Source organism: Periophthalmus magnuspinnatus, chromosome 20 (genome assembly GCF_009829125.3).
Source record: "Periophthalmus magnuspinnatus isolate fPerMag1 chromosome 20, fPerMag1.2.pri, whole genome shotgun sequence".
Classification (NCBI taxonomy): Eukaryota; Metazoa; Chordata; class Actinopteri; order Gobiiformes; family Gobiidae; genus Periophthalmus; species Periophthalmus magnuspinnatus.
This window is the reverse complement of record NC_047145.1, coordinates 14,465,934-14,492,956: the sequence shown is the minus strand read 5'-3', so window position 1 is coordinate 14,492,956 and position 27,023 is coordinate 14,465,934. Positions and strand designations below refer to the sequence as shown.

Sequence of the window (27,023 nt, the reverse complement as noted above, 5' to 3'; positions counted from 1 at the left end):
TTTGTTTTCTTAGAGAGTCTCAGGATTGACAGGCTTCACCGTTAGCCTGTGCTGCTGCCGTCCGTTTTTCACCAATTCCGACTAAACACATCAAAGTCAATCATAGGTGCAAAGCATTTTAAAGTTACACAACCCTGCACTCCGTGTGAGAAATAAAGCAAACTTTTCATCAGGTTTAGAAAAAGGGCTGGTTTGGAGCATGTTTGTGTGTATGCTTTTCCATGTGTGGCTGACCTGGGAGGGATCCTTGAGCTCACGGTACAGGTATGAGCAGATTAGCTTTGTTCAGTGCCCCTCTGACGACAGCTTGGTGACTCACCCAGACATAGAGATCTCCTTTGGTCATGTTCCAACCTCTCACTCTCAAGTGCCTGGCAATAAAATAATCATTAGTAATAATAAGACATCACAAACAGTTAAGAGTGTGTTATTGCAAAATAACATTCAATAGAAACAGGTGGATAGAGAACATTAAGATCGACTATAACATTTTACACCTGTTATTCCATTTACTAGGAGTAAAACGCAATCATATTAGACTATTTATAATTATTAGTATTACCAATCTTACTCATTGAAACTTACTGGTTTATTGGTAATTTAACATCCAAATTACAAAAGCTATACATAAAAAACACTGCTCAGATTGTTTTTTTCTTAAAAATTCAACTGTTTACCGATGTGTTTACCTTTTTCAGGCTGTTTTTGGCGCGTCTCAGCTTCACTGTGGACCAATGAGGTCCCAGGACAGAGAGGTCAGGGCGGGGACTGTTGCTAAGTGACCGCACCAACACGGATGGCAGCTCGAAAGGTTTGTGTTGTAGTTTACTTTACTTGTTTTATTGATAAAGGTCAAACACTACCCTATATAAGCACTCTGTTATATCGTGTGATCTGCGTGTATGTTTATGTGTTTATATGCTCCAGGATTATGACCTACTACTACTACTACTACTACTACAAGCTAACGCTAGCTAAAAACAGTGTTGAGTTTTTCTAAATCAGTGTTTCGTGTAAATCAGTTCTTTTTCGTGTATTTTACAGAGGGTTGTGCCTATGTCCACCAGGCTGGCACTAACTTCAGCTGCTCTTCAGGACCACATCACCAAAAAGTTGCTATTGCCAGGTTTTTCATTATCTGGTGCTGGTCCTACATGGAAACACAAAACAAAATCATCCACAAAGATAAAGAATGATCAAAATGCTAATGATGAGGATTTGGGCCAAGAGAGAGAATATGTACTTAATGATACTCAAACTCCACTGACATTAGGTGGCTACAGTGTTAGATCCACATCATCATCATTATCATACCTTTTGTTTTTTACACTATACAATATTTTCTGTTGCAGCTGAGAGGATGGGTTTAGTGGGTGGCCCAGTTGAATGTCTGACCGAAGAGCAGTGGTCACTTGTAAAAGTTCGATCTGTCCAACAGGGAGAATCAATTAACCCATGTGCAATATGTAAGGAAGACTTTCATCTCAAGCCACAGGTAACTTATTAACTAATAGAAATGGGTTTATGTTTAATCAATCCAATGAAAATATACGCATACTTAAAAATGAGTCTAATTTCTTCTAGTTTCTTCTTTTTTTCTTCTTCTCTGTGTTCTCAGACTGTCAGGGAGGTAATTCTTGTTTCCATTTGAGACATACACACAAAGCCCCCCCTGCTGGCCCCCTGTAGTTCCTGTATGTTCTAATCTGTGTAGACAACTGTACAAATTTACCCATACTGCCTCGGAACTGAACTGTGACATGATGATGTAGCAATCAGTGGGTTATAGTGAGGGTCATTCAGTCTTTCACACCTTTCCAATCCCCCTTTTAAGATGCCAATCTCCTTAAGAATGCTGCCACAGAATAGGTTAGCCTTTCAAAGCACAGTTGCCATAGATGCACATGTAAATATTAGTTTGACAACGAAATAGAACAATTGAAGTTCACTTTCTCTGAGGTAAAATCACAACAGAAACTATTTTATCATTTAAATAATTATATCTGCATTGTGTGTTGTTGCAATGTTTTCTCCTGTAATAGAGATGTCATTTTCAGTGTTATATGAATGATAATCATTTGCTAAGAGATTAAAAGTTCAATAGTATAATTATATTTTGATATTTCTAGCCATAAACCTTTAAGCTTATTAAGAAGTGATATTTCCCTCTGTTTAATGGCTTGTCCAGCTTTTAGAGCTGTACACTGCAGGGTGCCCTTTCACCAGTGATGGAGTGTGTTGGTCAGGCCAAAAACAATGGGAAATCAATATCCCCCGTCTCCCCCGGAGATTTGAGTAAACTGGTTTGTGTGCCAAGCTCCATAGCTGTTGCTGTCTCTTTTCAAACGATAAAAGCATCAGTCTGAAAGGTGGAGGAGGCTGTAGTCTAGGTCCTAAGCAGCTTAATGGGGGTCCTGTTCACTTTATCTTTTTTAGCAAAGATCAAATACATTTAGAGACATATGTAAAACTTACCACTTACACTTATGTGTATTTAAAACAGCTGTTGGTATGTATATAATGTTTTGTACACATTATTTATGAGCTCTGTGTCTTTAGGTTTTGCTGTCTTGCTCGCACGTCTTCCACAGAGCTTGTGTCCAGGCTTTCGAAAAGTTTTCAAGACAAAAGTGTTGCCCAGTTTGCAGAAGACATCAGTATGAGACACGCGTGATCCACGATGCAGCAAATCTTTTTCGACACCAATGTGCCACCAAGTACAAACATAACCCTATAACAATATTTGCAGCTGTCAAGAAAAACAGTAACAGTTCAAAGCCTCTTAAGGCTGCGGAAATAGAATAGGCTATGGCATGCATGAAAACAAAAAAAGAAAGCAGTGTGTTCAAATATTATAAATATATTGTGTTTAGGATTCAAGCATGGTGGCGAGGATATACGATTAGAAAATGGTACATAAATGTAATGAAAACCAGATGTCCACAAGAGAAGCTACTCCGACGAAGATTTTTTGAGGAAAAGGTGAGATATTAGTCCAATTTAATTAATGTCAGGGCTGGTCCATGATTGTTTTTGAGCTATTGACTGTGGTCCTTGCTGGCTCCATTTGTAACTCAGATATGCATCGTTGTACATCTCCTTTACCTGTTGTTCAAGAGTCCTTTGATGCTTTGTGAATCACACCTTGTTTGTTCACTAATCTGGATTGAGCCTTACGTTTTGGACAAACAGTCTCCAGAACATTCCAGGATCCACACCAAATTCACATTTAGGATAAGCATGCCGTGTGTGTTGTTGCTGACTTGGATATGTTTAATGTTAATTATAAAAATCATATCATATCATGCATAGCTGTCCCAGGTAAGGAGAATTGTGTCTGAGAGGTCTTTTCTTTGAGATGTTGTGTTGACTCACCTGTTGACTTTGAGGAAAAGGGAACATTGCCACCTAGTGAAGCACTTCTATTTGAGGCTAAATTATTTTGAAAACAAATGTTGTCAGATTATTTCTCTCTGAATGCCAATGGCATCTTTCAACCTACCTGTTTATCACTACATATCACAACCTAAACTTTGGTTATGTCAGTCTAGTATTGCTCTAGTATTATAATACAGATTTAGAGATGCTACTGTGTAATCTACTGACAGTCACCTGTACATGCACTTCCCCTTATAAGGCGTAAGACGACCTCCCCGTGCTTTACCTTCAGTACCTTCAGTACTCGTGGGTGGTCAGGAGATCTTTTGTAACACATAGCATGATCTTCAAGAGTTGTGGGATGTGCAGCCCAGTGCTGACAGAATTGACTGACTTGATTTTTCAAAGAGAAGAATTATTTGCTTAGCTGACTGTAATGCAAACAGACAGGTTAGTGCTAGGATGGAACTCGTGTAAAGTAGTGGACATAGTAGCAACTATCAGTTGATGCTTTTACACTTTACGTTTCAAGTTCTCCATGTAGGACTGTCACGCTGCAATTTGTGCCACCTCACATTTTCCTTGTTTTTTCATATTCACACTCACTGTGGAGCAAGGCAAAGTTCACCAGAGGCTGTGCTGTTTACTTTGACTGTCAAAGAGGCAGTCGGCCCCATAAAACTCTCTATCCAAATGGTTAACTGTTGTTTAATTAGTGATAAAAGCCGAGCTGTGAAGACATTTTGATGTCATTGTGACTTTGTATTTCTGTGTCAGACAGAGGGAAATCAGTGCTCATGCTTTGTACTGTACACTGCAGTGCTCCTGATGTAGAATCTGGTGATTTGAGGCCATCTTCACACATACTAACAAAAAATGTTATTGAAATTTTGCAACATGGTGATATTTTTGGTGCTAGCAGCTATATTTAGTATAAATACTCTATTCATTGACTATTGAATAGTTTCTGGTATAAACATTTGTTTTCATTGGCAGGCGTAGATTGTTGCCTAGCAACAGGTGCGGTAAATGGATGAATACAGACAACTTCTGGGCGTGTAGTCTGTTGTTTGAGAATGAAAGTGGTGACTGATGATTTAAAAAGGAAAAAACACAATGTTCTTGTTTTTGTTTTACTGGAAATAGACTATTATTATTATTATTATTATTATTATATGAAACTGTTATCTTTTGTGTATAAATGTTGTTTCACTTACTCCATATTGGCTGTGCTGAACTATACCAATACCACATCAGTGTATAAAACAGAGGTTATGCACTGACATCACTTTATTCGTAAAAGACTCCTTAACATTCTGAGTGGCACTGAATTGTAGAAACATGGGCAGCACTACAGACATAATGTCTTTCTTGACTTTTTATTGCCTCATTTCTGTTTGTGGAGCTGTTATTTTCACCCTACAATACTTATTTCCTCGACACACAGACTGGGAAACACCTTATTTAAGGAGAGCAAGATTCTGTTCACCTGTGTGTGATCCCAAATTCTGTGTCAGTGATAAATGTGCCTACGGTTTGCAATGTCCCTGTTGTTTAGCTTTTCTACTACTATTTATTTGATTCTCTTATTTTAGATATCAGGTACAAACTAAATATTTAGCAGAGTTGTGGACTTAAATTTATATTTGTTATTAAGCTGTAACAGCCCCTTCACATGTTATACGTGTTTTGAGCTTTTACAGAAGAAAATGTCATTACTCACCATTGACTCTCATATAGTTTTACCACTTGCTAATAAAGTTGCAAAGGCTGTGATGTCATCTGCATAAGCTCTATAGCTGCATTAATTTGTGAAACTCCTGCACCCGTTACCATTCTCCAGTCTGTACTCTACACACACTAGCCTTCAGTGAAACAGCACTCCATTGTGACTCTGAATGAAACATGTCTCCTTTGTGCTACTGAAATGTTTTTCTAATTAGTTGCAGGAGTTGAATGACAGCTTTGTCCAATACTGTCACATGGACACGGAGGCTTTTTTGAGTGATATTGACCACTCCCTGTCATCAAGCAGACAAGTGTTTGAGGAGCTGGAGAGAAGGCACATGTCTACGCCTCAGGAGCACCACTGGGACAGAATACAGAGCCAGGTCAGAGTGAGACTATCCTATTGTTTCTCTAGTATGTCAATAATTCAGTCAATCAATAGCATGGGGACAGGTATTAACACACTTGCTAAAACTAATTCAACAAACAATAATTGACAACACAAGGGAAACTCATAGCCATTCACAAGATCCCTGAACTTAAAACTGCATTTGACACTCTCGCTCTCAGTTCTCCACATAGCTTATATAGGCACCATCAAAACTCAGTGAAATGCTTGGCTAAATCATTATACATGGCATGGCACTTTCTCCACCTTCAAACTCACCTTTTCAGACTGCAACTCACTCCATTCACTGATTTTTGAAAGGCTTTTTTCCTACTGATAGCATGTTTCCTTTGTAATTTTATTGCTTGTTTTTAGGCTTTTTAAGGTTACCCTGAGAGACTTGAAATACTCTCACAAATAAAATGCATTACAAATGTATTCAAATTAATTACATCTAATTAGGTTACATTTGCATAGCTTGTCTATGTGGCTGTCATTGCTGAGAGCTCTGCAGGTTGTAGTAATGAATATTTTAACTTGGTAAAACATTTCTTTTTGTGACAGGTCATCCAGAGAGGAGTGTGGGACTGCCCCATCTGTTTAACTACACTGCACACTCCCAGCCTGACAGAAAGAGACGAGGCCAGGCATCTTCAACACAGACACTGTGTACTGTTGTCCTGTTCTCACGTTTTTCACCAGATTTGCCTCCAATCCTTTGAGACCTTCACAGCAGACAGCAGACCATCCTGTCCACTCTGCAGGTCTGTCTACCACAAAAAGCTACTCTCAGTAATTATGTAATATTAATGCTTCTATTATTGACTATAAAATAACATGGTTGCACGATTTCTTTATTTGCAAACACACAGATTGTAAAAAATGACAGGTACATATAATTTATTTACATAAAATGTAAAAAAAACAAAAACAAAAAAACTTTTGACAATAAATGTCAGATTAAGGATCAGAAATTACCGTTACCATAGCATGAATGCCTTTATTTTGGGATATAACCATCTACAGTTCACAATCGCATTCCTCAGCTGTTTTAGGTTTTGGGAGTGACATATTTCTCATTGGAAACATAAAAAAAGTCATATATTTTTACTAACAAATTATTTTTTAATCTGTAAGACAAAATGGCATAAAAAGAGCATTGCCATAGGCCATAAGATATCTTTCCATTATATGATACTATATAAGTAATCCCAGTTTTCTGGTATACCATCCACAGTAATTCCACAAAAACATTGAAAGACCTTTTTTTTATCATTTATCCATCAAACTTACCAAATTTGAGATTTATATCTGTTAAGGATTAGTTTAACCAATCAATAAATGATGTCTTAATAGACTTGTTTACTGACCACTGTCATTATATTTCAGATTTCAGCCTTTACCCAGGTAGTGCTGGTTTTAGCCCAGCCCAAGTATTGAAATAGTTTCTAAGAAAGCGGGATTGATGCAGCTGTAATCTATTACTGGTCATTTATATTTTCTTATGCTTTCATCCTCGCATTTTAACCAGGTAGGACAATGGTCAAAAAAGGTTCATTTATAGACCCCCTGCACATTGTGAAAAAGCCTGTTATAATACAAAAGAAGGGATATTTAATGGGCATATTTAATTCATTATGTTGTACCTTTTGGACTTCCAAAGTCTAACGGAACAACATCATAGGGCTTCACAGTAGAACAGTCTCACATCACATAGACGTACTATACGACACACAACGGCAACAACCTTCATCAACCTTAACATTGAGACGACTACAGACTCAGCAGACAGTTTAAGGCATTCAAGGTGGTACTGGACACTGAAAACATCACAGTCCATAATTATGCAGCTATTCAACAAATACATGGAGCCTGAGTTACCAAGTCTCTGCAATCAAGCACACAATAACCCTTTTCTGAAGACGCTGCATTGAGTTACAAGATGTTATAAAACAAGTTTTACGTGTCAGGAAAATCTTGGTACTTAATTAAAATCCCTATTTTACATCCAGAAGATCAAAAGAGGTATGAAAAGAATATATGTACATGTAAATACAACATTTACAAAATAGATAAAAACAGATTTTCAGTCGGCCCTGTGAATAAAAGTGGATGCACAAATATAATACCAATTGATGCATATTAAAATGTTGGTAGTCCAACCTTCAGAACAGCAAAACAAGCTCAGATTATCAACTATTGCTCAGTGACATGTCCCTCAAATTCTACATTTTAAACACTATCTTACGTTACCAGCCTTGGTTATAGCCATGAAAAAAAAAAAAAGTACAATTTTCCAATAAATTTACAAGACCAGTCTATAAGCTTTACGTGTTTTACAATTGTGTGAAGCAAATTTGGGAATTTATCTTAACAATTTGACCAATAAAAACATGAATTTGGAGACATACCTGTTGAGTTCCCACATTCATGACAGACCAACAATAGTAAAATGAAGTGCTCAATGGAAACATGGGAGAACTTCTCCATCACAGAAGGTGCATTATTTCACCTGCTCCAGCCATTTGCAAGGAGCAGAGTTGAGCAGGAAGGGATTATTTGAAAAGCCAGAAAAGTGTTTTAAGTCACCATTCCTGTTGAGGTCAACGTCAAGGTTACTGCAGTGATGCCAGTCTTTTCACTTCTCCTGGCTCTGTCCCAGCTCCATCCAAGACGCAGGCGATGGAATGTCATGAAGCTAAATTGCTCTCAGCCTCCATTTGCAGCATCCATCAGACACTGCCCGGGTTTATTAAGTTCTTTCCAATCCCTTTACCTTTCAGCAGACAGGCAGTTCTGTTGAAATCTCCCTTTGGCTGTGCTAAGGTGTGTGTGTGTGTGTGTGTGTGTGTGCGTGCTTGCGTGTGCCCCTGTGTGCATGCCGTTGATTGTATGTCCTTTTCACAGAGTTTTCTGATGCCCATTTGCAGAGAGCTTCCCAGATTCCGGGTCTGTGGGGCTGTTTGACAGTTGTAATTTATCCAGACCTGGGCAAACCAAGATAAGGAGAGAAATCTCATTACAGCACCTGACTGCCTTAGACAGAGGTATTAATGTGCTTCTTCCATTTAATGCCACACTAAAGACTCAGTCCTACCCCAATATCTCTTAACAACATGAAATTTCATATTTTATAGCAATATTTAATATTAAGAAATAGGTACCTAGTGCTTTTAGGAGCTCCTCTCGTATTGCAGAAGTGAATTTTCTTACAAGGCATAGTGTTGTGACAACTGCAAACAGCATGTTGTATGACAAAACAATGTAAAAGTTTCCCAACCAATTAAATCTTCCAAAGTCTCCCAAAAGGTCAAACCTGGTGATACCTAAAATGATACACAGGATACAATGCAGTTAAAAACAAATCATAATTGTAGCACTGGATTTAGCCATGATATGAATCCTTTCCTGAATCCGTTTGCATGAACCAACATCAAAATTGCACCTATATAGATAGATGCTTTTCTTAAAAAACAAAACAAAAAAAGATATTTCATGCAAATAAATTCACAGAAAGCTGTATACTACAGCAACTAACTTGACTGATTGATTTGGGGAAAAAAAAAAAAATCAATCCATAGTTAAAAAGGTGTAACCTGAGGCAGCAGTCTCATGATGTCTTCATTTGTCACACTCTACATGTCTGTTTTGCTTAGGGAGCCTTTCTTTTCAGTCAGGTCCCACGCATTCATCTCTTTTCATCTATTCACTCTCACAAAGCAGAACCTGTTGATATTTTGCAAAGCCCCCAGTGACTCACTGTATGCTCGCGCTGCACTGTGTTAGTTCCTCAAAATCACCCTCAGTCCATTACTATTTGAACAGCTGTGCTTTGCATTGCTGTTTATTACAGTCATTGTAACCTCCTCCCCAGCCCCTTTCCCCGTCTTTCTGCATTCAGTCATATAACAGTTAGCAAGTGAACTTAGCAAGTGAAGTTAGCAACAAATGCACTTACCTAAGGTTCTGGACATGACTGGCAATGCTGAACTCAAGACCAAGATGGACACACAGCAACCAATGATCTGCAAATGTAAAGCAAATCATAATTCTATATCAAATGAACACAGTAAGTCATACATTTTACATAGCTTGTTTGTTTTCTCATTGGCATTTTCTGCTAAATTGGTTCCACATATTGTAGAAGTAGTAACACTACTACTGATGTTGCTCATTACCAAGTTCTTTTCATTGTTCCTTCACGTCCTTTCACTGGCATGTCATGGCTAGTTAATAAGCCGCACCACCACCAAACTCATTACCAAGTGAATGGGTGCCACTGTGGGCCAACACAACTCACATCCTCCACCTCCCAAAAGCCCGTGCTCCTTCTGATGTTTAGTAAAAAAAACTGCACTTTACACAACCCATAAACATTGGATATGCTTTTCTAAAGCTATTTGAGATCGCAGAGAAAAAATATTTGGGCTTCAGGGTAGAGTAAGACAGAAATGGAAAGACAACAAAATACATGAAATACACTTTTATCAAGAAATCCAATCTGTCCCACTGCCCTTCTCCCCATCTTTACCGTTGTCATGGTTGTATCATCCTTTCTTGGAGTAAGTCCCTGAAAGACTCGCAGACTGTAGAAGCCAACAACGGAAGACACCATCAAGTAGCTGTCGAATGAATCAAGGGCCAAAACCTTTTAAAAACGTAAGCCTCTAATCAAATCTACTTTTTCTGTGGAACATGTTTTTGTACACAAAGGATACAACATGAGGATGATCTCCAGCACAGCTTGAGCCACACCAAATGTGGAAAGAGAGGTGTTGCCAATTCCTCGATCCTATAAAATAAAAAAAAGAAAAATATTTCATAACAATGTTAAAATGATACACTTCAAATGAGATTGTTGCTTTGCTAGTTTCATCCTGGTGCATTTATAGAAATTAAAGACATTTCTCAGGTGTTCAAATACACTACACTGCACACTGATTTAATAGCTGAAGCATAAAATATAAATTTGGCTTAAATATGCAGTGAATTCTGGATATATGTTAGGCAAAAAAAATAGAATACTGTTTAATAATATTGGTTTTTGTAGAGGCATTATCTCATCCCTGTGAAAGAACGGAATGAAATCCTTTATCGACAAGCATTACTCAGGGCTGTACAAAGAGGTCTGAATTCAGATGAGCCCTCTTGGAGTAATTCATTTATTGTGATGTAAACGCTACAATTGGGTAATCAATATCTTAATTAATTCTGTAAAAGTAACAGACAGAAGAAGTTTGCTCGTTTTATGTTTAAAAAAAAAACTAAAAACAAAAGAATTAGCATGTGTGATGTCATTTATTGATGAAGTCTTCCTATTGCACAGTGCTGGCTTCAGTTCTTGTTAAGTAGTGTTATATGTATGTAGTTACAGATGTGGGCATACGTATGTGCATCCCATATAGTATTTTTATTCCAGAAAAACTTGTAAATCAAATAGCTTGATTTAGTAAAGGAATTGAAAGACTGAAATGACTTTAACATGTGTCATATTTTTTTTAAGTTACTCATTATACCTTTTACAACTGATTCCACTGCTGTCTCTCCTTGTCCACACAACCCCACTCCCTGAACTTCCCCAGGCTTTATTTGTGAAAGTGAGTGGTCAGAAGGCTGGAGACCGCAGGGAGATGCCGAGGGAGAAGGGAAGACAAACATGGACTGGCCACTTCTTTGTGCTCACCCCCACAACAATCAGTGGATCGGGTCTGAATTGACTTTCCCACAGTCTGACGGCTGCTGGCTCTGGTCCTGTAGTCACTCTCTAGACTCAATACAACAGTGCCTACTCTGCTCCTGAGATATGGTGCAGCTATAGTTTTCTGTGCTAGAGGGCTGAAGTATAGAGTTAACACATAGCTGTATTGATCATAAAGAACCCTGCACACTACTTTTGATTTCTTGTAGTGTGGCAAATATCCAGCCCAACAAAGGATAAAACACTGAATGGGGGCACACGCTTTCAGGCAACATGACAAGTGTAATTTGGGGGATTTCTACTATGTGCCAAGCCAAAGAAAACATCCCTACTCAATAAAATAATTGGAATGTCAGTGGCTGTCAGTTTCCCATTAAGATGAAAAATTATGGAGAAATATGATACATTATGTTTCCCATATTTGACAAAACTGAAACTCGAACACATACACATGCAAGCGCATGCACATACTTCTGTCACTGCCGATAAGATTAGATAAGACAAATTAAAACGTATCACATATAATGAAAATGAGAACGTCCCAGTGCAATTCCTCACATAGCATTTGCTGCCTTTTTGTTCTGAAGAACAACAACTTATTCAACTGTGGGCTTGAGACGGACCTAGATCATTGACTGTGCACTTGTGTGTAAAATGACTTTCAAAAAGTTTTCAAAACAAAACTTCAGGCACGAGGTTGGAGCCTGATTAACATCTGCTCAGTCCCTTTCTTTGAACATACACCTGAGCATATCCGGAATTTGATTTATGTCTACCCCGGCAACATGGCCGTCTCACTGAGGTTTAGATGTGTACTGTGTCAGTCCAGTGACTTACTGTGGATCCTTTGGGCATTGCAGTCTCATCCACCAGAAGATAGAGGATATTTAATGCCACCATCAGTACAGAGATTGTCTACACACACAGACATAAAAATTACTTGTTCATTATTGTTTACATGGAGAGTCATTCTTTATGTATAGAATTAAGTAAAATTAAATCACTTTTGCTGCAATTAAGTTATGAATGTAAATTAAAAAAAAAAAAAAATATATATTCTAAACACCAATTGTAAGGATAATCCATGCAATATTTTAAACCAAGTTACTACTGCCTAATTAATTTATTATTGGCCACCATATAATTGTGAATATGATTTTTTTAAATGAATACAATGTTTTCCTCTAGCACAAGTCAGGCTTGAGATGGACTCACCGTTCCACTCAGCAGAATGAGCATGACCATAGGATACAACAAGTTCTTTTCCCAACCTGATGCTTTCTTTCTTCTCTCTGATGAAAGAACATAGAATGAGGTTTACTGATGCTCTTTTGATTCCCAGATGTCCACAAACATGCATCAACTAAACATAACATTTTTCATCCAGTCCTTACGTTGGCTTGCCCTACAGGCCTTGCCATATTGACTTCCCTTCACCATTTCCAAACATGTACATACTCTTTATTGTCAAAGTTTATCCACCCTTCCTGCCCAAGAAGTTTGCCAAAAGACTTTATAAGCACCATTCCTTTAAATTAATGACATCACTAAAAGGCTAGCTACAATGTAAAGTTTGCATCTAGTCCAATATCCTAAGTGCCTTTGTGTCCCCCACCCTACGGCTCCCCAAAAGATTGAGGTCTCATTTATAATATCCTAAAATGGATGGAAAATTATCAGACAGTTCTGGTCCAGGTCCAAGTTAAGGCAGACATGGAGAAAGCAGCTGTCTGTCAGCAATATGTAAAAAGCCCACTTCTTTCCATATACTTCTGATTACTTTGATTAATCAGGGCTGTTATGCATTTCAAAAACATACCCAATTTATTCCTCTGATTTCTAATATTGTCCAGTTCTTTGTGGAGCTGGTGGGCAAAGCCAGGTCTGGTATATGTGGGATGAATGGAAGACCCTGTAATAAACAAACAGAACAGCATTATTACATTCTGAAGTGTTGTCCAAACACAGTAATTCACCAAAGTTGATTGGAAAAGATTGTGAGTGTGTGCAGTTGCATAAGGGGCATAGGTATGAGGGCACTCTATACATAATGTTTATTAGGCAATCATACAACACAAGTAATCATCCTCTGAACATAACAATGTGATCTCCAACATGTACTACCAAATCCCTTGTGTCAGAAGCTGTCTAGTACATGCCACAACTGGTTGAGTGGGCCTGAGAAGACAGCAAGGGATTCTCCAGGAAAACCACAAGGCCAGCTCATTTAAGGCTAATTTATCTATTTTACTCTGTTGCTTCCAGCTTGATGCACTAGTGTCAAAGTCTCTTAGAGCGAAAGGGGGAAAAGTATCCATTTGCACCCCCTGAGGTGATTGACAGATCAAGCCCAATTAGTTCAGTGTTACACTGTTACTGGCGTGCAATAAAAATACCATCTTTCATCTTGGTTACAGGAGTGAGAGGCCAATCACTTTGATCAAACTTTTTTTGCCGCTCTGTTATTATGACACGCCCTGTCTGGATAACTTTAAGTAGGTAGCAGAGAGAGTTGCACTCTTGTCTGTGCCCTTGTAGACACCTGTCCCAGATCTAAGAAAGGGGAAGTTTGAAACTTCCAGAAAATGCAGTCACAACACAACAGGAAATGTCACTGGCAGTTCAACATGCCGTGACCGTGAACAGTTCCTCTGGGCACTCATATTTGAGAATTGCAGCTATCGGCTACATGCTTGCTAATAACAAAGTCAGACTATTCAATGATGAAATAATTTACTGTTAATTATCTCTTGATAAATAAAACTGAATAGCCAACAAAGACAAGAAGCTCAAAGCAATTAGAAAAAAATTACAAAATTAGTCCTCCAAGATCCTCATGGTATTATACTAGACTCTTACACTGTTGGCAGCTTCCAGTAAGAGAGAGTAAGAGCGAGGCAGAGATGCTGAGTGAGGCATTTGGCAGCCAGGAAAGCCTGGGGTAATTCAACATATCCTCTCCAACCTTCAGCACAGTCTCAAAATGACGTCAGCCTCAAATATGCTAAACACCCCGCTGAGACAACAGAGGCACAAGCAAGGTCATTGTGCCGCATAGCATCTGGACAGGCCTGTGCCCAAACATCATCTGAGCAGGACTGTGGCACCATATCCTCTCCTCATCTAAGCTGCAGCACAGGCCTGTTTTTGGGCTCCCATGGACAGACATTTTACATGTATATGTGGAATGAGAGCGCGTCACATAATGTGGTTGTATGATGTTTGTGTATGATGAACCCATGGAAGTAACTGGGAGATGAATCCAGGATGGCTGTTGGGTGAGGCCAATATTTTGAAAAACCTGTAGGTACCTTGCCAGCTGAACCTGAGTGGTTTCTTTTCACAAAATTTACCCAAAAAAAAATTGTAAAAAAAAATTCACTGAATTTTAATGAATGACATGCATGTTTAAAAATCCTCCTGATCACTTGCAAAGCTCTCCACAACCAGGCCCCTCCATACCTCACTGACCTCCTGCAGCACGATCAGCCGACTCAAACCTCCTCACTCCAAAAGTCATACCCAGCCCTGCTTAGCTTCTGAGATCTGACAAGCTCAGGCTTTGACAAGGAGGTTTGGCCACAAATAATCACTTCTCCATGGATCTGCCCCCCAAAAAATTACATAGTGTAGCTACAAGTTATACAACTTCAATTTGCAATGCTGGGGAGACCAAAACTGTAAATATTACATGATTTAGGACCCAATTTTCCACTTTTTCGGCCACAACCTCAGCCAGAGTGTCTATTACTCTCAAGTAAATGTCCCCAACATCAGTCTTATGTCAATATAGTGTTTACTAAAACACCATTTCACACAGCATAATTGCAACTGATGGGGGCCAGTCATCAAAGTGGCCTGAGGATTTTGTTCCCTGAACTGTTCCTGAACCGTGCTGGACAGAGCAGATCAAAGAGCACCTCACCTATGTGAGTGCATTAACAGTGACAAGTGCATATGCATACAGTATGTGCATAAAAACATAAAGAGCTGATAAGCCTAAGATTCCGGTGATTGCCATCTTCTTTTAGCCCCTATTCCTGTCTCTTCAACAGGTCCAAATGAACTACAGCTTGGAATCAGCACACATATGGAGCTGACCACAGATATTTTGTGCCTTCAAGACTTCAAACACCATCATAGATAAAGAACAGATTACAATTTTCCACTTTTAGTTCAGAGCAAAGCAGTATGCAATGAGCTCTATGGAACCAAACGCATAAGTGGCAGTGTATGGAGGTGTTCGGCACAGCATCTGACAACAACAGCTTTATCAGGGAGAGATCTCACTTACCTCCCTGGTTTGAAAGGACTCTTGTTCTCTTCATTTACTGCATCTGTACACTTGGTTGCATGCTTGAGTTAATATTAAAGTATGCTACCTTGACCAAATTCTTCCTGATGTTCAGACATTATGGACATTCAAAAAAATATTTAAGGACATAGTGGGCAGGACATTGAAAGTTGTGCTAAAAATATAATTTCTCCTTTCAGACGTAATGCTTTTGTTGCGGCCACTAACGGCAGGGGGCCAAAATATGGTTACAGTTACAGTATATGGTAACACCTAAAGGCCATTAAATGTCAATCTGTACTCACACCAATACACAAACAACTGCACGCTAGGAAGCAGGTCATTTGTTATAGTCAGAGAAATCCAAATGTCTGCCTTACTGCGACTACAAAATCTAAACTGCATAAACAATAAAGACCAAATGAGGGTGTTATAATTTGAATTTCTCTAATAGGAGTATCATGACTGATGAACAAGGTTCCTACTCCAAGCTGCATAACTAGTAGTAGACACAATGGCAGGTACTATATGGAATTAGGCTGGCATAAATAAGCTTAGCTTCAACCAATGCCTTTCAGTCACAATTGGATGGATTCTGTGTGCGTGACTGTGACATTGTTTTGTTTGTTTTTCTGTGTGTGTCTGAATAAACTAACTAACTACCTTGTCATGTCAGATATGGCATTATTACATTTTATATTTCAGAACTAACAGAATCTTGACTCACACATACCGTTTAATCTCCTCTGAAGCGATTCCTCCTGCAAATGGATGCAGTAAATCTGCTCGTCCAGATCCTCCAGGATCTAAAGAGGAGAAAAAAAATGACATGGTTAGAATCAGATCCCAAGTGGGACCAAGGTGAGGCCAGATGGAAGGAATAGTTACTGTAGTATTTGCACTCTACTGTCATGGACATAACTGATGGCATTTTTCAAATTTAGCTTGTGGGCAGAGTAAGGCTCTGGCAGGGTGTTTAGCAGCACTTTAAAGTAATTGTCCAGATTTATCACATAAATGAACTTACTGTTGGCTTCACTAGCAACTGTCCCATGACAGTGAACATGCGAGACAGTCCCACTGGAGTGCACACTATATAGAAGAAATAAAGCAACGTGATTTTGGCAATAGAAAAAATACTGAAATGTAAAATTTTTAATATATACATTTCTTTTGCGTACAATGTACTTACAAAGTAAAAGCAGTCCTCCCATTAAAGATATACATGAATAAAGGTAGGGTAGGTAAAATTCCCAAAGGTCTTAAAAAAAAAAAAAAAAAAGATTAATTATAAGATGTAACCCACTAAGATAAATATACAATTAACAATGACAATTAACCAACCATATAATGACTCCATACTTGCTGCATCATTGTCTATAAGTGCTGATGCCACCCACACAATACCCAGGATGAGCAGAGCCAACAGAAAGAGCATGACGAAAGTCTCCAGAATGCGTGCTTTTATGCCCTAAAGACATGAAAAAAGTAAAAAATTAATACATAAACTTTTGTATTTTTATGAGATGGCTATTTGCATATTGTATTGTATTTGACTAAAGCGTACACATGAATAGTTGTGCCCTGGATATATCCTGACCACTCACAGCAAGCATACGGTAAAGCTCTTTCATGGACAATACTTATAACAAATGATGGTCCATAAAACAGCTCCAATGGGCTCTGGTAGTAGCAGTGCTGAAATAAAAAGCATGTACGTGAGGGAGGTGGGGGTGCTTGAAGGAGCATGAGGCTGCCTGGGTCAGCTACTGTCTGCGATCAAGAGCAGACCTCCCATCTGGGCCTGATTAGCAGCTCTCTTGGCACGGCTGAGTCCAGGGCTCGGCAGACATGAGGGGTTTGGGGTAATTTGGGTTTTCCGGGTCACAAACTGCTGAGTGGTTAATAAAGTCTTCCTTCACTTGTTCACACAGTTCCTCCTCCCCCCTGCTGCAGAGCCAAGCCGTCTAGCACTGTAAGATAGATGGGCGTGCTCTACACATGTCAGGTAGCCTACGCGGCGCAGGATAACAAGGGCATGCTGCTCGCCTAAATTGGCTACACATGAGCAATTTGTTACCAGCTAAAATAATTCCTGCATGGTTGCTGTTCAGTATGCATAGCACCAACAACATGAAGAGGGTCTCTCCATTAAATTTGCCCTGTTAATCTTGTGTTAGTATAATCTTTGTATTGTGTTGAATGGGAGTAGTTATTTAACTAATAAAAAATAAGACTCAGTACATAATACAGTGATATTTCCAAAGAACTGATCATTATTCAAGCTTACTCATTGGATTCTCTCTCCAGACTTGTTCTCTGCCTTCACATCTCCCTCTCTTCTTCCTTCCAAAGTCTTTATCTCTATAAGCATTTTGTCTTGCCAGTGTTAAATTTGTAGTTGTAATTTTGCCACTTACTTATACTTGTTAAGAAAAGTGCCATATTATAAATCAAGAATATTATATAGTACCACATGAACCTTGCCTCCTCCTTCTGGAAAAAAAACAAGTAGAATTTTCCAGCAAGAAAATGGACAGTGACTGGAGTGCCCCAGTGTGGCCAAGGCGGAAATTGCAGCAAATCCACAGGTAACATTTTTAAAAGGGACCAGAAATCAGAAATACATTTGCACCAAAATGAGCACACGTGTTACAGTAATTTAGGGGGCAGTAATGGTAAACTAATGTGCTTGTTGTTAATGCTAAAAAAATGTAGAAAAAAAAAAAACAACAACTAAAAACTATCTCCAAAAGCAAATTGGAGTCAACATTAGAGTGCATTTCAATCCTGAAGGTAGAAGAGGTGAGAGAGAAATGCTTTCAGGGACTGAAGACGTCCCACACGCATGCTCTTAAGGGCGTATTTAGAGTAGTAGTGCAGTGAACCAAGCCATAGAGCCTGTGTCCATTCAAGCGCACCAGTCCACCTTAAAATGCTGCCCATGCCATGCCGAAGGTGTATTCCCTTTAGACAGCTCTCTCAATCATTTATAAGGCTCAAATCATTACCCATTCAGATCATTTAGGGCAAAGGCAATGCAATCAGTTGTTTCCTCTTATATAGGCAAGACAGGAATGATTTGAATGTCTTACTTATGTCAACCACTGCTTGTTCCCGAAGCGAAAGGTAAGCAAGTTCAGGTTTCTGCTATTTTAAGTGAAAACTGTTAGGTCTAAATATAGATACATGTAACTATGTCATTATCATTGATCACTGGAAACTGTCGCCCAGTGAATAAAGGGAGTAGAATAAAAGAAAGGCCAGCTAGGCATCAGAGCGATGCTGAAACTTTCTATTCTTACCATTCTAAATGTGTAACGGTCTCTAAATTTAGCAGCTCTGAAATATTCAGCATCCCCCGATCCTCACAGTGACATCGAGAAAGGGGCTAGTTAGCCACTGCGAAGTGCATGCTTGCACAGACTTCCAAGAAATGTGTGTAGCAGCAAATGTACCAGCCTATATAAAACTACGCAAACAAACCTGTATGAATTAAAACGGAAACAAACAAAAACAACTTTCAAATCCATCAGCACAATTAGCCTGCACCCTTAACAATCCTGCACATAAATCCAATTCTGCACACAGCATCTAAGTACAGCTACCTCTACAGGCCTATATGTTGTAGTGGTCACTACTCAAGAGTCATAAGGTCAGCAGCTGTGGCAAAGACCATCCTATACACCATCTTTCTGATCACTGTTCGGGGCATGTGGGACTAGAGAGGCAGGGGTTGGGGCAGACCAGATGCCCAGGGCTTTATTGGTGTATGCCTCAGCAGTGGCCACAGCACAGTGACCGTGTCAGAGACACAAAGCAGAGAAAGACACTGGCTGTAAAGCTGCAGAACGCACTTCTAAAGTCTTAATGACAAGAGCAGGGGCATGATCAACAGCATGGCCACTGTTATAAACCGGGTTCAACTGTACTTTTCTGTGAAACTAGAGAAAGCACTGCAATTTAAGAGGAAAAGAGATACTGATCTGATCTTTACCTTTTTTAAACATCTTACAGAGAGCACAGCTTGTTTGGGTTTCATAAAGGTGTAAAGGCTTCAAAGATGATTAACTTCAAACTTGTTTGTACTACATGGACAAATTGGTAAAGAATGCAACTGTGTGTCATTTTCACATGTGACCAGTGCAATAGAGGGTGTACCATAGGCGCACGTTAGTTCTTTTGGAAAAAACTGAGTCACGGGGAAAGGGGAAAAATTCTTAGCAAGTTGCTTGTTCTTTAAAATTCCCAGCTTCAGCTAATATGTTTCCATGGTAACGGACATTGTAGCAGGCAGCTTTAGGGAGACATTGTGACCTTAAAGGAAGGTATGTAAACACCACTTTATATTCTTCTGCCGGCCTTGCCCAAAAGAAGGCCTGGGAAAAATGTCTGCATGTGCAGGAGATTTGAAATAAATATCCAGGCCTCCATTGTGAAGCTCCAACAAAGACGAGTATCTTAGTAACACCACATGGTTTGCTGGGCGAGACGTTTCCCCCTTCTCCTCCTTCCACAATAAACACACTTCTCATCATCGGTGGGTTAGGGCTTAGGATGAGATTGATGAGGAGTTTCTTTAACTACCAGATGAAACCTGTTGGCCCTTTGCTGGGTCACTCAAGGGGTCAGACCCATTCCAACTCATTTTAGGATCAAACACATTTCAATTCTCTTCCAAGAACCAACTTATATAGTATGGATTAGATGGACTTAGATTTGATTCACATTATTATTATATTTTAGTATTACGACTTACGACTATTATTCATTAGTAATTATTTAATGGCACCACTTATTTAAAAAATAAGGACCTGTAACAGTGTGCACCACAAGTGCATTTTATATTGGAAGCAAGCTGCTTGTCAAAGCATTATATATATATATATATATATATATATATATATATATATATATATATATATATATATATATATATATATATAAATATAAAACAAAGTTTATTAGGCTGTTAAAAATTTATATTCTTGTTTTATAATAATGCTAATAATCTCAACTGCATAGTTTTATTTAATCATTTACTCTCACCTTAAAAAAAAAAAAAAATGAAGAAAAGAAAAAGTTGAAAGCAGTAAAATAGCAGACTTTTACGGCAGCAAGTAAAACTGGATAGTAACATTTGACATTAGGACCCCAAGCCATTCTGATCCATCCACAATTTGGACAATTTGTTTCACTATTAATCATGCGAGTTGACAGAGCCTCTGAAGAGCTGTTAACATTAAAAAAACAACTTTATTCTCCATCTTTATTCTGGTGGTGTCTTTTAGTACATCGTCAAACGTAAACACAGCCACATGAGAGGGCTGACTTACAACGTTACAAGTCAAATTCATCATTCACTTCATTTCCGCAGTCAAAAGCACCTCGCGCTGCTAGAACACTTAGCCAGCAGGTAAAAAATACCACATAAAACCTTATACCAATGTGCTTTAATGCTTTTATTACAGCAAGGCCTGATATCACATAGAAAACCTCTGCTTTTTATATTCTTCCTACTGACATGGTCATGACGACACAACAGGCACTGGAGTATGGTAAAGGGAGCCATCACAACCACCCCCTTCTCAATATGTGTATAATAGCTGTAAGTGCATTTAAACACTAACCAGTGCCTCCTCTAAATTTATGGAAGATCGGTAGCAGCCTAAATAGAACAGAAAGGAGGCCCTAGCTCTGTCTCCTGCATGTTGGGGTCTGCCCTTTATTGAAGAAATCCAAGCGAAACAAATTAGCAGACCAAGGAAGAAAAGAAGTGGCTAAACGCTACAGTACAGGCAAATTTTTATGTGCTTTTGCCAAGAGGGACATAAACCAGAGAGGTTTCAAACTGTGACACAGGATAAAGGCGTATTAAAGGCAAATCTTGCCATGTCCCTTTTGCGGGACTCTATTGTGCTGTCATGTCGCTACGACTTTATGGACTTTGGGAACACAAGCCCCAAACTTGCTTTTTTGGTGGGTAATCAATTAAACAAGGAAGTTCACCGAGCCTTACAACTCGATTATTAGCCTGTGCTTTTGAAGTTTTATTTTCGGTGGGGGCCGGGGAGGAGGGTGACAAGGAATCAGGCCTTAAATCAATGGGGCCGATGCTGCGGTGTTGAAGCGTTTGCAGCCTATGGCCTTATTGAAAGGGCTTGTCAGGATGTGGCGCAGGGCGAAGACCAGGTTGGACTTTCATGGTTAATGAGCTTTGTGCGGTGGCAGTTACGGTTAGTGGCGTGAGTCAGGCAGAGGGCAGCGGCCCGGCACCTGCCGCTGCCCTGGCTCTGCTGCTGAGAGGCCAACAGCCTCATGCCCAGCGCTTTGATATAAGCACTTTACAATGTGTTTCAACAGGAACACATTTGTGCTGGGGCTACAATTGAGAAACAGGATACACATACAAATCTTACTTATGAAATAGTATTGTATAATATACGTCAGGAAATGAAAAAAAAAATTACATTATGAAAAATGTATTAACTATTTTACTAACAGTTTTAATCGACTAATTATTACTGAAAACGTTTGACTTTCTGAGACTGAGCATGCCAGACATTATGCTGCATAAGAACTTAGATTTGTTTGTGTGTGTGTGTGTATATATATATATATATATATATATATATATATATATATATATACACACACACACACACACAAACAAATCTAACAATAGTTTCTCAGGAAAAAAACAAGGGCCTGGCACAGTTATGGTAGCACTGCATACCTCCTGATTTTATATCCAGAAAAAAGTAATTTCTCACAATTTATCACTAATTTATCACCACTGTATGCTGTCTACAGGTCCAAATTTATTAGGCAACTCCATTATACACGTAAAAGCAAATTACAATTTTTTTTATTGTTGTATAAATACATTTCAAAATAATCTAAATGAATTGCAGTGACAATAAAAATCATATACTCATACCTTTTTAGATCCTGCAAACCCCTCAGACTCCAAGAAGAAATAAGCGAAGGGCATCAGGACAAAAAGGCAGAGGTTGGAGAAAAGTGACACCAAGTTCCACAGTCCTACAAAGTCACCAACAGGAACCATTCAAATACAAATTCATTAAAGTGTACATTTGGATTCTTCTAAGTAGTCATTTGTAAGCTTGTGGGGAACACTGTGGCAAGCTAGAATTATGCTAAGGACTCTGAGGCCCTCTGGTGGTTAGCAAGTAGAATAACAGTTTTTAAACACCAAGTTAAATCAAACACAAATGGCTCTGGCTAGAGAGAATTAAATGGTACAACAGTTGTATTTTGACATGATTTGATTACGACAGATTTTGCCTCGCATTCCATGTAGGAAATATCGATAATACTAAGGATAGGCTGCTCATAATAGCTTAAGCTTCAAACATAATTTTCAAAACAGATGATGAAATAAACCAACTCATTTTTCAACTAACCGTGGATGAGGGACCCATTGAGCCACTGAATGTAGTAGTTTTTGGGGAAAGAGAGGAGGATCTCATTACTGATGATCGAGAAAGGCAATAGGAAGACGGCACCGCCTGACACAGCCAGTGTGAAGGTACACAAGTACAATCTGTGAACACACAAAACAAAACATCACTCATGTCTTAAGGACATGCTGGATGTTCTAAAAGACTAAAAGTTAATTCCATAAAAATCATGTGTAGCTAATCTGATTAGGCCAGTAATCACTTGTGACAATGGGATTAGTTTGGGGTTGTTTTCTGTGTGGTGAGAATCAACAGTCAAGTCAGTCAAGTGTTTATTTGCACACAACATTCTTCATTATTAATCTACGCTGTAATAATGCTGCCTCACAGACAATTGGATTTAAACAATCTGATTTCATTTACATGAGAAAATGAAAGCAAATCCACTTACGATATTCTGTTGACAATAGCATCTTCATCTTCATGGTCATCTGCAAAGAAATAAAATAAAAACAGGTCCACTGACTTTCTTTTCAAGACTGTAAAACAGTTAGACACCACTTCTTACACCTTAGGAAACAGCACAATCTCATTTACGTGTTTTTATTGTTGAAAGATTTGGCTTTTTTTAATCCTTTGAAAATATACATTTTCTGAGTACTCAAGCCTCAATACAGAATTACTCAAACATGTATGAAACATGTATGAATCAATCAAAATACATCTGAGTAAAGTAATGACGGAACATTGTTAAAATGGTTAAAAGTCGATATTATGTAATATGACCTCTATGGCTTGCAAGACTTTTTTAACCAATTATGATTCATGATCCAGAGTAGACTGAACACAGATATTACCTATTCTGACCATCCATTATGTTTCAATGATTATTATGGCAACTCTTTGACCCTACTAAACACTATCAAGCCAACTATGGTCATTTTCACATGTTAGTGGCCTGACCCCAGTAAGCACTAAATTTAGTTCTGTTTACTTTTGGGTCAGTCTTGTTCACATGTACCGCTTATCACTCACCCCAAACGCGCACCATAAGCCACATGAGCATCCATCAGCTGATTGCCAAACTTATTTCTATGACAACGTGCTTCAAGCAGACAGAGCCCGTGAATATGCACGCACACACTCGCTTCCCCTATAGGTGGTGGTCTTTTCTTTCACCTGTGGCAAATTATGCTGTGAGAACTGTACGCGAAGGAGGCAACCTGCCAGAGGAACAAGCTTCTGGAAGAGACAGAAGCAGGCTTACCTGCGCAGACATAGGCAATATGAGACTAGTAGGTGAGACTGATATTAAGTTGATTCAAATTGTCTGGTTGGACGAGCGTGTCAAACAGCACCTCTGCAGCACCTATTCATGTAAATGTATGTGATCTGAGCAATTTTTTGCTCAATTACAAGCACTTTTACTGTGATAGCAGACTGCGCAAGTCAGCCTGAGTTCAGCCGCGTTCACACCTCACTCGCTCCACACTCGCCCAGCACTCGCCCCGCGACCTCCTGTTTCTGCTGCTCTCAACTCTCAGAATATGACTGTTATGTTCACACCAGCCCAAGTGCACTGCTCGCTCTCAAAGCAAATGCTCTTTTTACTAGTGGCAGTGTGAAAAAAAAAACTAAGAAACCTGAAGCTAATCAGACTTTTTTTGTAATTGTTGCTTTGACCCATGTTTCAATATAAGAAATATCACATTTCAAAATAAACGTGTTCAAATATGCAATATTTCAACAAAAATTCCATGTTATTACAGTCAGCCATTTGAGGCATGTATTGTTTAAACCGATACAGAGCTTTCTTAGGCAGTTATCTGTTCAGGGTGTGGTTAGACACAGCTCAAGTATTGACACTGACCTTGTTTTAGCCCTGATACAATAAAACGTTGTAAATGAAAAAAAAACTGAAAATAGCATAATCTATGGGCTCCATGAATCTTAGTTTAAAGAAAATAAAAGCATACCAGTTTTCCTCTTGTATCGTGTTATGATAAAGTATGAGACAATGTAGAGAACAGCAAACAGGAGGAAGCATATCTGAAAAACACACAAGGACAGTTTTACATTAACAAGGTTGCATATTATTCACAATACACAATGTTTACAGCTATACTGAGTCGCAAACAAGAACCTGCTGAGTAGTGGTTGCCAAGTTGTGTGGTAATCAGAGTAGAGTTAAGCACATGAATTGATGTAGAATGTGAAATACAATCCACAAACTGGGTCAGAAGAGGACTATTGATGAAGTACTTATTGTAAGAATTATTTTTGTTTACACACAAGAAATGGAGAGTAAAGCACTTGACACTGACATTTCACAAGCTACATATTGCATAGGCTTTAAATATAAAAAATGCATGTACAAAGACACTTCCAGTCTTTATCTATATGCAATTAAATTAGTGTTTAAATGTGATTCAACTTTCCACATTTTTTTTTCAGCCTTTAGTTACACTTAATCAGGACTGAGTTATTTATGTATCACTCCAATTGACCAGCATGTGGAATTTATTAGGTAACCGTGGCCTCAAAACAAGCAGGATGGTCTTACGGGACGATCGCATTCCACATTCCCTCCTCTACTGTGACAGTGACTAGGACATACTAATGTTAGAAGCTTTCACTTCAGCACTTTACACCCTGTCAACATGACACAACTCAACATGAGCCAAGATTAGAAGATGACTCAGGCAGACAGTGGGATATACATTACGAATGTAAAAAGACTACACAATTGCATTGTTTTTAATATACTGTGTGCAGGAACCTATGTGGTAGTGTGACTGAATGAGTCCCATGGATTACCAACTAGCTTAAAATAACACAGAATCAGCTGCAAAGAGCTGATTAACTGGAACAGACACCAAACTGCAGCAGAGTGAGAGATAGTGGAGACCCTAAGATGGATTATCTCTAAACCCTTGGCTTTACTCAGCATAACTACTGTCAGTAGTACCACCTTCTGAAAGTAGTGTACATACGCAAAAAAACTGTTTTATGTTAAGTCAAGAGAAAGTTGTTTTTTCAAGTTTTTTTTTAAAATAGCGCACATCTATAATGATGCAAGGTGCACTCCCCATTCCTAATTATGTAACCTCTTAGGAAAATATCCATACTTTCTAAGTCCCTATAAGGACAATAGAATATGTTTAACTGTGAAGGGGTGGTCTTTTATGGCTATTATGGATATGTTTAGGAGAGAAATTGTACTAGATGACACTTTATGAAATTCCAAAAAGCTGAAAATGTATACATATTACAAGCTGAACCCCTTAAGCCAGGAACAAGCGGTACATAAAACGTTTCAACTCCTCTCAGTGCTCAGGAAGACCTCGGGCTAAAGTGACACACAATCATCATAGTATCATGTGTAGGAAAGGATCTTATTCTGATAAATAGTGGATATTGGATACAGAGAACAGTTCGTACTGGGTAAAACCGGGGCATCAATCTTGATGGGAAATTATTATACCTTAGCTCAGCGGGTATACTTAATTTGATAAAACAAACTATATAAAATGGGCAGTTCCATCAATAATATTTATTTAAAATGACTAGAGGTGAGCAAGGCAATCTGATTAGCCAATTATATTGAACAAACACATAATTGTCAAGCTCTTGAAATACACCGAATTATATTCAAATTAAATCATCATTGTTCTCGTCGTAAATTATAATATAATATGATATAATAATATAATATTAGGGTATGTAATGTATACTGGCCAAAAATCAACAATATACAACACCGAATAGTATCAGTGCAGAAAAAGTGATGAATTCAAATTATTTGATTGTAGCTAGTGCTAAAAGACCGTTTGGCGTTGTCTCAGTGCATTATTAGAGGACGCGGTTAGCATGCTAGCATACGCCACTCCGTCTGTTACTTACAATGTACTCGCGAACTTGGCTGTGGAAATTCTGCTCTCTGATGGTAACATCGTCTTCTTCCATGCTTCATATTGCACCTACAAAGATCCGAAGAGGCACTACATGTTAAGTTGTTGGATTTCCATAACCAAGTGCAATCTCTTCCTTCTTCAGTGCAAACCCGACTGGTTTACATCAACGCGAACCCGCTCCGTGCCAAAATACGCCCCA

At 38.7% G+C, this 27,023-nt stretch overlaps 2 protein-coding genes across 4 annotated transcripts; one reads left to right on the top strand and one right to left on the bottom strand.

Moving 5' to 3' along the window:
• Positions 1-757: 757 nt before the first annotated feature.
• rnf32 (ring finger protein 32) lies at positions 758-6,086 on the top strand. 3 transcript variants are annotated; one of them, XR_008649145.1, is made up of 7 exons: positions 758-811; positions 1,045-1,273; positions 1,353-1,495; positions 2,560-2,717; positions 2,874-2,982; positions 5,414-5,489; positions 6,059-6,086. XR_008649145.1 is itself a non-coding variant. In XM_055229936.1 (6 exons), the coding sequence occupies exons 1-6, from the start codon at positions 797-799 to the stop codon at positions 4,378-4,380; spliced, it is 660 nt and encodes a 219-aa protein (XP_055085911.1). In that variant the 5' UTR covers positions 758-796; the 3' UTR covers positions 4,381-4,474. The 3 variants fall into 3 exon arrangements, 2 of the variants coding, with proteins under 2 accessions (XP_055085911.1, XP_055085910.1); XM_055229936.1 differs by lacking the exons at positions 5,414-5,489; positions 6,059-6,086 and adding an exon at positions 4,375-4,474; XM_055229935.1 differs by lacking the exons at positions 5,414-5,489; positions 6,059-6,086 and having other exon boundaries at positions 2,874-3,014.
• Positions 6,087-6,328: 242 nt separating this feature from the next.
• On the bottom strand, positions 6,329-27,018 carry lmbr1 (limb development membrane protein 1). The gene is made up of 17 exons (XM_033985500.2): positions 26,814-27,018; positions 24,887-24,959; positions 23,362-23,401; positions 22,914-23,053; positions 22,427-22,530; positions 16,831-16,957; positions 16,679-16,747; positions 16,514-16,578; positions 16,220-16,292; positions 13,012-13,104; positions 12,408-12,484; positions 12,030-12,107; positions 10,213-10,286; positions 10,026-10,116; positions 9,453-9,519; positions 8,659-8,820; positions 6,329-8,481 (listed from the first exon to the last, which is right to left on the bottom strand). Exons 1-17 carry the CDS (start codon positions 26,874-26,876, stop codon positions 8,396-8,398), a joined length of 1,482 nt encoding a protein of 493 aa, XP_033841391.1. The 5' UTR covers positions 26,877-27,018; the 3' UTR covers positions 6,329-8,395.
• Between the last annotated feature and the right edge of the window lie 5 nt (positions 27,019-27,023).